Here is a 12580-nt window from a genome sequence, read left to right on the forward strand (position 1 = left end):
TCACTTCGTGAAGCACCCTTGGGGTATTATATTACAAAAATGGCATTTTATAAGTTATCCATAATAATAATAATTATAAAAACAGATTATGCTAAAATATATGTACCTATCTGGTTGCTAGCTACAAACCTCATTCGGTTCGATAACCTGTTCTGTGGCGCGATTACAAACGCTATCGTATCGGAACGTATCAAGTACTAAACTTTTGTACTATCTCTATCTACTTTGGTAATTTGAAACCGGTTCTCTGATCGATCATAATCTCAGGTAGACTAACTATCGATGAGAAAAGTGAAATAGTCGCATTTATTTTATTTATTGATGCACAATTTCAAACATCAAATCGTCCTGTTTCTAACTGTTGGTAACTGCATTTTACTAGTCGTGAGATAATGCACTTTCAAAGTTTTACTATCCTAAATATATAATACTTATCCTAAATCAACAATTCAAATAAAACCGCAATTGGAAAATTGTAAATTAATATTTTTCGTCCTAATAAAATCAAAAATATTTTTGTTGACTTTTCAAACAAAGAATATTTGTTGCCATTTATACACAAAATCTCATTTTTTTAACATTTGTAATTACCAACTTGTATCAGAAACCCGATGAAATTATTTTACGTGTGCGTTTTAACTACTCCGCTACTGTTGTGATTGTGAAACTTTACTCTGCCCTTAATATCAAATTTAAATTTAATTTATAAAATTTAATCCATATTCAACACATTTCCTATCTTAAATAATTTAGTAACTCAAATATTATAGTGACTACACAAATTAAATCATGATTCCCTTTCCACACCTAATGGTGTAGGCGCACTGCATTGGTACACCAATTGCAACGTATCTTGATCATTTTTATTACATAAAGGTTGATGATCAGTTATTCGCTTCAGCCACCAGTCCAGGGACTATGAAATATTCTAGTGTGAAAACATATTTTTTTTAAATAAATATTTCATAGCAGCCATGTCGGGAATTCAACCTAAGACCTCTTGCATGGTATGCAAATGCGCTGACCATTCTACCACGAGGCACAAATTAAATGCGTAATAATATTGTTTTAAAATGACTTATTTCTCTTTCATCGTTAAAATAGACTTCTGTGATAAAAACCGTTTTCTGTGGGTACGGGTTCCCTCGACAGCTATTTATGAACTAACCTCAAAACTTGTAGAAACATGGTCGATAATGAATCTTCATAATCACTTAGGAGAACTTATCTTTATCTATAACGTCAAAGTGAAGGTATGGCTTCTTTATCTTCCGGTTGTCATCGCCTCCCAGAGATATGTATAATACAGAAATATTTCAATTATTCTTTAATACTATGTACAACGTTTGGCAATTTACAATGATTAGAATTATCATTATTCAGCTAGAAATAACATATTATTATATTATTTTATGATAATTTTCAAAATATAGGTGTTCTTTTGTTTTTGTATAAATTATTCATGTTTTCGTCAATTAACTTAAAGGTTCGTTAGATAATTACGTCAATAAAAATACTGTTACTTTAAATATTTAAAAATATGTTTTATAACAATGTTATTTTACAAATCCATACAACGCTGATTGAAATTGTAAATTTAATAATGAATATATCTACATAATATGTAACATACGTGTATGTTAATAGGTAGGTACCAACTAAAAGTATGAATAACTGTATTTTATTTGTCAGCGATTGATAATTATTATGATTATAAACACCAATTGAATGTAAGTATGCAGAAAGCAACCAGTCCACAATTATGTAAAAAAAAAAACAAATAGATATTCGTGTTATCGGGTGCAGTAAGGTCAATTTTATGTTCTCCTAAAAATAGTAACAACACCTTCGAAAAATAATGTTTATCCCAAAAACGACATTTCTCTCTCTTTTGCAGAAAATACTTACAACACTAAAAAAATCTTACGGTATAGATGCTGATGGAAAGATTAATTCTCCGGAAATCTAGTTCATTTCGTCCATAAAAATTTTAGAAATTAATTTTTTTAAACAACTGTAATAAAAAATACGTTCGAATACAGAATGTCTCTTCATAAATCCAAAGTTTGAATGAGGTATCATTCAACATCATATCTGGCTGTTTTTAAAGTTGTGTGGTCAACCAAACTTTAAAAAATCACCAAAATTTATTTAACATATATGTAACCGAATTATTTTTAAAGTCATCATAACAAATTAAGTGAGTGATTTTTTTACAAACAAGTACCCTTATATAAATATTAAATGACATGTTTGATACATAATGACACAACATACATCGGAGTTTTACTAGAGCTAGCAGTTTTCTGCAAAATGCTCATCTTAGGTTGTGTGGTCAGCCAGCCAGATTTTTAATTTATTTTTTTAAAGAAACATTTGCGTTCTTATGATTTACCCAAATATTTTATTTTGAGGGCCATTTTCAATGAGTTGTAAATAACTCACTATTAGAAAATGGAATCAAGTTAGGGTAAAGTGGGATTCGAACCACAGACCTTTGGTCCGTGAGTTCGAGACACTAGCCACAGGACCACAATCAAAATTTAAGTAAATTATTAAAACTGGTCAAATACATAATTTAATTATTTTATGTGATATACACGAATATATGCATCATTTATTATTTGTCAAAGTAAAAAACATTCCGTGTGTAGATTTGATTATTCACTCTTTTCACAATTGTGTTATTATCTCAGTTTTGTTTTTCTATGGCTGGCTGCTTTCTGCATTACTACATTTAACTATAGAGACCGCTCGAACCTGGTGGTAATCAAATGACTAATGAGTAAAAAAGGTCGTTGACAACTTTGAAACTTTTCGGCTTCGTAGTTTTATATTACTATCCCTGATCTTACCGATGTCAAAATTTGGAGCAGTTATAAGCCGCAGCGTCAGCTGAAATAAATCATAATTTTAAAAAATTACATTTTGAACACGTGTCTACATTTTTTGTAGACAACAGGGCTTGCATTGAATAAAAAAATAATGATACAATAACATCAAGAGACCATCATGCCGTTTACCTGTAGGAGTACGCAGCAGTGGCGAATAGTGATTCTATTTACAAATACGCTACAAAAAAAACATATATTTACATTATATAATGTAAGTAATATACACAATACATTGATATTTTTCTGTGGTTATGTGTGAAATAACAACAGTCATCCATGAAATCAACTCAAATAACATAACTTCGTGATGTATGATATTATATATATATATATATTATCCATTTCTTTAAAACATAGCTTATTAAAAAGTAGCACTATGAATTCAGTCAAAATTAGGTATTCAATTGAAATGTCAACTGGCCGAATTGTTCTAGAAATTAATAGTGCTAAAAACGGCCGCGTCGAGCGCCATATGTCCTGCAATATGACGCATGAATGTAATTATAGTCTTATGTCAAAAGTACTATCTCAAAGAAAAATATCCCTTAAGAAAAATTGTTTGAAATACTGTTTTGAAACCCACACTGGGGTTAAGACATTCAAAATATAGTATGCTTATTTGTTTAAAAAAATAAGCTGGAATAATCGGCTAGTTTTTTGACTCACCGCAGGCGCTGGGCGCGCTTTATTAGTATTAATATTTATATTAGGATAAGAAAAAAAGGTGGAAGTGATTGAAAATAAATAGTTATTATTTGTTTTTCTGTAAATAAAGTTACAATAAAACATTGTTAGTCAAATATAATGGTAAGCTGTGCATAATCGCTTCTATACACGGTTCGCCCCTGGTACACAGATATGGAAGAATGCCATGTTTCAGTGTCTTTGTATGCTTACCTCGCGTCCTTTACATTCGTACATCTTTTCATGCACGCACGCCGATTATTGCTACTATTTTGTCGCCGATTTCACGGTGTTAACACGCTTGAATTATACAAAATATTGAGCAACTTGTATTCAGCCCTAGAATTAATATCATCATCATCATCATCATCATCAGCCGTCTCTTGTCCAATGGTGAACATAGTCTTAATATTTCCCTATCCTGAGCCAACCGCATCCAACCACTTCCTGCAACTCGTCTTATGTCATCAGACCACCTTGTCTGAGGCCTGCCAACACTTCTTCTACCCGCTCTGGGTCGCCATTCTAGGACTTTTTTGGTCCATCTAGAGTCTGTGATTCTGGCTATATGACCAGCCCAGCTTCATTTCTGGTTGGCAGCCCTATGGACCACATCAGTGACCTTTGTTCTCGCTCTAATTCATGTATTGGTTTTTCTGTCTCTTAAAGAAATACCCAGCATTCTTCTTTCCATGGCTCTCTGTGTCACTGATAATTTGTGAAAAATTTTTTTCGTGGACACAAAAATTATTCAAAATACATAAAAAATTATAAAGAATTAATATATATCTTATGAATTTTCAGGCAAATCATAAAGATTCACCAATTATTCTTCAAAAATTTAAACAACTTCATGGAAACATGGCATGGTACTCAATTGTGATGGAAAATAAGTTCTTCTACATCTAATTTTAATTATCTCAAAAATCTACAAAAATACGTACAGTCAAATCAACGAGGACTGACATTGACAATAACTCAATGTTGTATAACAGATTATGTGAATTTTTAATAAATAGCTGTCAATATTTTTTAGTCTTCTAATCTTTAATTTTAATTTATTTCCTTCAGGGTCAAAACCTCCAACACTCATTCATTTTACATGATCTAGGTGTCAATCATCACAGAAAATTATTTTTCGACACCTACGAGTATGTGGACAGTGAACAGTATCGTAAAAAAGGATTTACTTACGCTTGGCTTTGTGGTGCGTAGCTCTACGTCAGCGTCGTTCACCATTGCCATGGCAAGCACACTCAAAATCCTTTACTGTACATTTGTGCAAAGCAACTTTGAATATGCGTCATAAATATTGAATCCTATTAACAATGAACGTATATCACGCATTAAAAATATACGAAAGAAATATGTAAAGTACATATGTTTCCGATTGAAACTTGATTTTAAATCCGATGAATATATTCAAATATATTAAAAACATCACCTCTGTAAAACTTTGGGAAATAGCTGATAGAATTTATAAATTGAAAATTGCCTCTGAAAATTTACGTTCGTGAATTACTATCTAAGTTTTTGATATTTTTTTCTCCGAAAATTATCAAAAATAACCTTCTTTTTCATGCTCTTTTTGTTTCATATAATAATAGGAATTTTTTAAATTTATTTAGTTTTTTACTAACGCTTAAAGAGCTGTTACAAATACAAATGCTATAAACAGTGTACACTTTTAAAAATACAATTTAAAATGAAAAAATATATGTTTTTTAAAGTAAAATAAATAAAAAATTCTAGGAACTCAATTATAATTTAAGAAAAATTGGTTCTTGGAGTTTGATAAAGATATAGCAAATACAACTGTTTTTTGGTTATTAGAGCGTTAGTTCTCAAGAGTGTGAATTCTCGGGAACAGATAATTAATGTGCGAATTAGACTTATGGATATTAATATTTCTATAGTTAATAAGAAGCGCCCCATTGGTCTTTTAAGCACATTGAAAAAGATACATTTTACCGAATTAGGAACATCAAAAAAATTATGCACAAGTTTACACAAAAACAAAAACAGATCAGATATTTAGACATCAGATTCTTTTATTCCGATTTTTAAGTAAATTCTTAGAGAAGATTCACATTTTCTCGTGGTAAATGGACTTAAAAATTTATATGCCGGAAAGATTTATGCTGTCTTTTTTTAATTTGTTGCAATAGGTAGCATAGAGAGATAACCAAATCGAAGAATTATATTCTGACTCCTAACCAATGAATCAAATTGATTTGTCTTTTTTTTTTTTATTGATAACATTGATTTTAATTTTTTTGCTGACCTCAATACAAATTCAAGCATTTGTATCATTATGACTTCTAAAAGAAAATGTTTCATCAAATAAAATAACCGAAGTCTTTAATTTCGTTTACAGAAACAAAAGTAACACTGTCGAGTTAGTAAGAAAATGAATGAGTCGTATTATATAACATTTGAAAAAAGGTTTTTTACTTTACACCAAAGACGATTTCCATTTTTTTGTAAAACAAGTCTATTTTCTACATCGTGGAACCTTTAAAAAATTTAAGTCATCGGCAAACATTAGAATGTTGACATTTTCAAAAATTTGGAATATATCATTTTTGAACAACAAAAACAAAATGGAACCCAAGTGTGATCCCTGAGGAACACCACTTATTGCAATGAATCTGTAAGAGGGAGTAACTTTAACTTTTACACAGAGTGACCGATTAGTCAAATAACTTTTAATTCAGTCATATTCAAACTAAACCACAGAAAAAGTATAAAAATTATATTTTTTTTGGGCGATGTTTAGCCGGATAAATCTCATACACTTGATAAAGGTTTCAGTTTTTTTGCTTCAAAAAGTCAACAGGTGGAAGAGACGAGGAAATATAGATGATTAAGCATAGGCAAAATGATGTATGTTACACAGTGTGTAAAGTGGCCATTTAAACCAGTCAATGACACATCATAAGCCCTGTCAGTGCCTTGACTTTTTATCCCCTTCTCGAAAAAATTTGCCCTCTCCGTTGCAACAAATTTTAATGTTTTCTTATTCCCGCATTAAGCAAAACGTCACCGGAAAAGTCCGGGAAATTTCAACATTCATTTATAGTTTTCTTTTCGCTTACGCAGAAAGAAACAATAACATTATTGAGTATTGCGGAAATTATACACCTGTTGAATAAATTCTTTTTCGAATAATTTAATATCAGGTATATAAAAGCAAGACGTTTTGGTTTTCTAATTAGTACGTTTTTCTGAGACTTAGTGAGAGTGAACTGAAAACGCATCCAGAATGAAGATATTTGTCATTGTTTTAGCCCTTTGTTTGAGCCAGGTAAGAGTGTCTAATTTAATATTCGAATCCTAAGATAATGTTTAATCTAGTTTGATCCTATCGATGAGGAAGTTTAATTGTATTTTCTAAATGTTTATTTTTGTCAATAGACTATCAAACTAAGCAGAAAACAAATATTCAAAAATAAATAGTTTTAAAATTACTCCGCCTTGTGACGTCACAACGGCGACTTCTCTACGGCGAGTTTGATGAATGGTAAATTGGCTTCCTCTAAGCCGGAAATTTATCGCAACACTCCAATATTGGTCAATTCACTAGAACTCAAGACGTCATTTCATTTTCAATGAAACCGTTTTTACCAAATAACAACAGGGATAGAGAATATCTAAAAGAATGGAGTATGAAAGTCTAGGCATTTACATGGCTTACGACTTGTCATTGCTTGGTTTAAGTGGCCACTTTACACACTGTGTAACATTCACCATTTTTCCTATGTTTGAACATCCATATTTCTTTCATTCTACCATTTGTTGATTTGAGTAAAAATTTAATTACTCTCGAGGCGGTGACATCCAGGATTTCGTCTGCAAACATTTGGATAAACTCAAATATTGTAATAAAATGGTTTTTATTATTTTTTTCATACATTTTAGTGAAACTTCACGTAACAATCAAATGCTCTAATTTTTACTGCATGTAAGAAAATATTTTTTATATTCAATGTCCCGTAGCACTGAACTTCTTAATTTTCTGTCACGCACACATAAACAAAGATGATTAAATATTTAAATGCACTGTACTTATCAGTTCTAGATAACTTATGTAGATCAACGTAAAAAAAAATCAGCAATCAATCAAATAGGTATAAATTATACTTTGTAACGCGCTGACCCCTTTATTTATTTTTATTTATTTATTTATTTAACTTTTTGTACAAACTGTTATTTTTACATGAGCGGGCTTATTGTAAAATGGCAATTTCTTCCAACCAACCAATAAAATGAAAGTTTAATATTGAAAGTTACAGAACATATTCGATAGAAGATTAAAAGATTAAAAAGCTAAAGATATATAAAAATAGAAACAAACGTATTTGTTTATAAATTACCTTAAATCAAAACTATTACTCAATGGGAAATGGGAAAAAAGATGAAAAAAGAAAAAGAGGAGAGATATATATATCCTTAAGAGAAGGGAGATGTTTCTTCAGACGTGATTTAAACAGAGATAATGTAGTTACATCTTTAATGGTGGATGGGAGATGATTCCACAGTCGAGCCGCATGGGCACTATGTGAGTTAGATAAGAAAGAGGAATTGTGGATGGGTATTAAGAGAGTACCTTGAGAATTAGAACGAAGAGGTAAACCATGAACTGATAAGCGTTGAAATTTTTCACGCAGGTATATAGGAGCGTTAGGGCTATGAAGTACATTAAACAGAAGTGAGAGAGAGTGATAGTCTCTCCGCTGTCTTATTTTGAGCCATTTCACTTGCCTACGAAAATCAGAAATGTAGTCATATATCCTAAGACCAAAAATGTACATTATGCATGTATTCTGAAGTCGTTCAAGTTTATCGAGTTGCGCACAGCTTAAATCAGTCATGCAAACATCAGCGTAATCTAGAATTAGTAGTAGTAATGCTTGTACAAGGGTGAATTTAGTATTAATGGGTAAAATAAATTGCAACCTTCTTAGTTAGTATAGACTGAAAAATATTTTGCGGCTTAATTCATTAGTACGAGCTCGCCAGCAGAGATCTTCATCCATTTGTACTCTTAGATTTTTTACGGATTTCCTGTATTGAATATTGGTACCATTGACATTAAGACGATTAAGTGAAGATACGTCAAGCTTACTAAGCAATCTTTGACTACCCGCAAACATAATTTGTGTTTTAGATGGGTTTATTAGAAAACCATACTCTTTTGTCCATGTTGACACGCAATTAAGTGTATTAGACATCGATTCTATTGTTGATGCATGTAGATGCTGAAAAGATCACATCCATGGTATGAATGGCCACTAAATAAAAATCAACCATATACATTTTTGTCACTTTCAAATGGGCCAAAACTAAATACAAACTCATCCTAGACAATTTAAGGGTTGTCTTATCAAATCGTATATATATTATAATGTCAAAAATAACGTTTAAACTTTGGTATTTTGCCGATGTTAAACACCAAATTAGATGTATGAATTTTGTGTTTGGAGGTGTTTTTTAAACAATACAAAAAATGTTTTTATTTGAACGTTTGAAAATAAAAATTAAAATTTTATGTTAAATGTACTTAAATAATTAAATGTAAACACAAAAGAGAAGTCTAAAATAACCAAAAGATTTTTTGAAATATTTATATGAGTATTCATGAGAAATGAAAACAATGAAACTCTAAAAAAATATGAAAATAATGGAGTTTATTAAAAAGCAAGTAAAGTGTTAACGTAACATTGTCCTAATTTCTTTATAATTTTAGTGGACTTTTTTTCTTTTAAGAGCGTATTATGTTTTAATATTACATTAAAATTGGTCGATTGTTTGCGCTAGTACGAAAACTAATTTTTTTTATGAACATTTTTTTTTTTTTATAATAAAATAATTTTTTAATAAAATATGTAAACTTTTTAAACATAATTAATTGATTATTACTTTTTTAAATAAATAAATTTTATTAAAACAAAGAGAATTAGAACGTAGAATAAAATAATTCAAAGGTATAAAATTATTGTATAAAGTTATATTTTTTAATAATTAACAAAAGGTAAGAATTTAAATTGATCTTAATGAATTCTAAACTTAGGGATTCGCTGATCCCGTGCCTGATGCATCCAACCACCATATATCTTCGCCAGCTCTTCATTCAGCAGTGACTGAGCTAACGAATCTTATCATCCATACCGGAGTCATGCTGGGAGACCTCCCCGTCAACATGTCAAAGCACGCTGCAGAAGTTATGAAGGAAAATATCGAGCTCGTCTCTAGCCTTCCTCAGGATGGATTTCTTGGAGATGCATCCGGAGCTACAGTTGGTGTGCTGAATGACCTTAATGAAATCGTGGCAGAGCAACTTGAGGAAGGAGCAGAGGCTATTAAAGTGGAAGTTGTTGCTTTGGTCAAGAACGCCAGTAGACTGTTGTCTGCTGCCGATAAAGTCATAAATTATGATGCAAATTACGTAAGTTTACAAATACCACTTTTGGAAATATGAACACCAAAAAACTAATAAGATTACAAAACAACTTATAAAGTTTTTTGGCTCACTTTCCCAATTCCAGTTCATTTTCTCACCGCTTGCTGCTTGCATTTTCAAACTGGTAGTTTAATAAAAGTTTTACATATCAAGATATTGATAGTTATTTCTAAAATAAAGTTTTACGCAATTCATAGAAATTCATTAACACAATAACACTTTAATCTAAATACTGATTTGCATAAATAACACAATGATGAATATTGAAAAATAAAATCAATTGTCGATGATTTGTCAAAAATATGATTGATTGTAAATTAGAAAATCATTAATAACCAAAAAAAACAACAAATTACATTAAATTAATTTCCAAATAAAAAAACTATGGATTATCCAAACTATCTACATAAACCAAGCACAAGTTAAATCAATAACCTAAAACACGTTCCCGTATTTGAGCTAAAATAAGACAACAAAGCAGGTTTGTGTATCTGATAAAAAAAATGGCTTAGTAAGAATATCATGAATTGTAAAAAACTAGATAATTGTACTCGCATTTTTTTAATTTCAGGCAGTAGATCTTATTGACAATGCACTCAAAAAAGCTTCTGGTTCAAGTGTTCAGTGCTTGCACAAGATTCTTGGACTAATCAGAAAACAAACTGACGTTAAAAGCAAAGTCATTTTGGATTGTGTTTTCGACAAGATTAACAAAGCAAAGGAGCAGATTCACGTACTCATTAATCTTGCGGAAACCTCTGAAGAACCCTTGGACGCCATAGTTGAACCACTCAAAGAATGTATTGGAAATACCACTTCTGAATCGTCAGATGAAGAGAAACTTAAAACTGCTACATGCCTTATTACCGTAAGTTTATAAAAACATGTATTTAAAAACTTCTAATTCAAAAAAGTCATAAATAATAGACAATTGTTTCTCAGGCCATTGAATTATTAGGATAATATAAAAGAATATTTCTATGACGCGAAAATTTTGGCTATTTTGAGTTTTAAAACATTTTTTTTTCCAATTTCGTTTTCATTCTCCACTCAAAATCAACGCTGATAACACTGGGCTACAAAAAAAAAATTCGCTCAGAAAGAAAAATATGTGATTTTGATTCTATTTTTTCTTCTAAATTCAATATGATATCTGTTTTTCCCCATCACGCAAGGTTTCCATGAAACAGGCAAATATATTTTTAATTATATTTATAATTTCTCTATTCTTAATTATACGATATTGATTCATTTTAACTTACCTAGAAACTGTAGCAATTTTCAATATTTGTCAAGCTGAAGAGTTTTGGGTTTAATAACTCTGCAAATTGTTTATCGTATATTAGTGATCGTATTTGTAGACCTAAAAATATTTCCTCTTTAATTTTTGCTTCACTAGTTTAAGGGAAATTCTGTTTGAAGAGTATTGTCCATGGCTTTGACAAACTTTTGTGAGTGATGGAAGAAATCCGAATAAGTGTTTGAAAACAGGATAAAAAACTGCCTCGTGAGACAAAATCATGTTTACCAGTGTAATTGATTGATAATTGAATTTCTCATCAATTTATTTCTCTTTCCTTTTTTCTTTCCAATCCATATTATACAAATGCCTTTTTTACTATGTCAACAGATCTCCAGTTCAGTTTTGAGGACGCAAGCCACTCTTGGTTCCGAAATTTTCACTGTTCTTTCTTCAACATTCACTGAAGTAGGAAATTTGCAAACAGACCTGCCGTCATGCGCCACAAGGCGGTTCATGGAAAACATCGTTGTTATGAAGGACATCAAGAAAGCAATTCGCGCTTGTTCATAAGATCAAAACACCATATAATGCAATAACATCACCGCTACCAAACATCACTTGAAGAGATTACAATAACATAAGGAACGATTTTTTTAAGTAAATGTTTGTTCTGATCGATGATTAATAAATTGATTATATAAATTATTGCATTTCTTTATTTGCTCGTTTTTAAGAACCTCATATTATTTTAGTTAATATTTTTTCCATTGTTTGAAAATAACTACTTTTTTTATGACTAATGTGAAGTGCTCATGTTTCTTTAAAAGTTCGTGTAAAGGTAACAATGAAAATACTTAATGACTACTCTTTCCGACCTATTAGGTTTTTCTTCAATAAATTTTAAAGAAATACTGTAATTAAATTCATAATATTCAAGCATCAAAAAGAAGAACAATGTTTTTTAAAAAAAAAATTAGTATCACATTTTTTATTTTAATATTCAATTCAGGATGGATTGGATTACAGAAATAACAGAAAACTTATTGGAAAATAAAAACGGATGTTTTCCCATGAAAAAAGATTTCATTTTTATAAATATTCAAAAGATGTATTATGAATTAATATAATAAAAAAACACAGTTTTATATAAACTGAAAGGATAATATTATTTTAAACGTGTTTATTTCATAAACCTATTATACGAACACATGTATTTTTTTCTAACAAAATACTTCGTAAGAATTAGTGAAGAATATTTTAAAATTAAAGAGATTTAATCAGTTTCTGATACTATAA

General features: G+C 30.3%; 2 protein-coding genes across 2 annotated transcripts in view; both read left to right on the top strand.

The window, feature by feature from the left end:
- Positions 1–12580, top strand: part of nAChRalpha4 (nicotinic acetylcholine receptor alpha4) — a gene marked incomplete at its 3' end in the record, with an annotated part of 298565 nt that overhangs the window by 4619 nt on the left and 281366 nt on the right. The window lies entirely within an intron of this gene.
- LOC148276048 (uncharacterized) lies at positions 6795–11986 on the top strand. The gene is made up of 4 exons (XM_088234838.1): positions 6795–6885; positions 9652–10026; positions 10613–10909; positions 11672–11986. Exons 1-4 carry the CDS (start codon positions 6844–6846, stop codon positions 11852–11854), a joined length of 897 nt encoding a protein of 298 aa, XP_088090964.1. The 5' UTR covers positions 6795–6843; the 3' UTR covers positions 11855–11986.

The sequence above is a fragment of the Micrasema longulum genome, unplaced genomic scaffold (genome assembly GCF_059751315.1).
Source record: "Micrasema longulum isolate JH-2025_06_02 unplaced genomic scaffold, ASM5975131v1 h1tg001293l, whole genome shotgun sequence".
Classification (NCBI taxonomy): Eukaryota; Metazoa; Arthropoda; class Insecta; order Trichoptera; family Brachycentridae; genus Micrasema; species Micrasema longulum.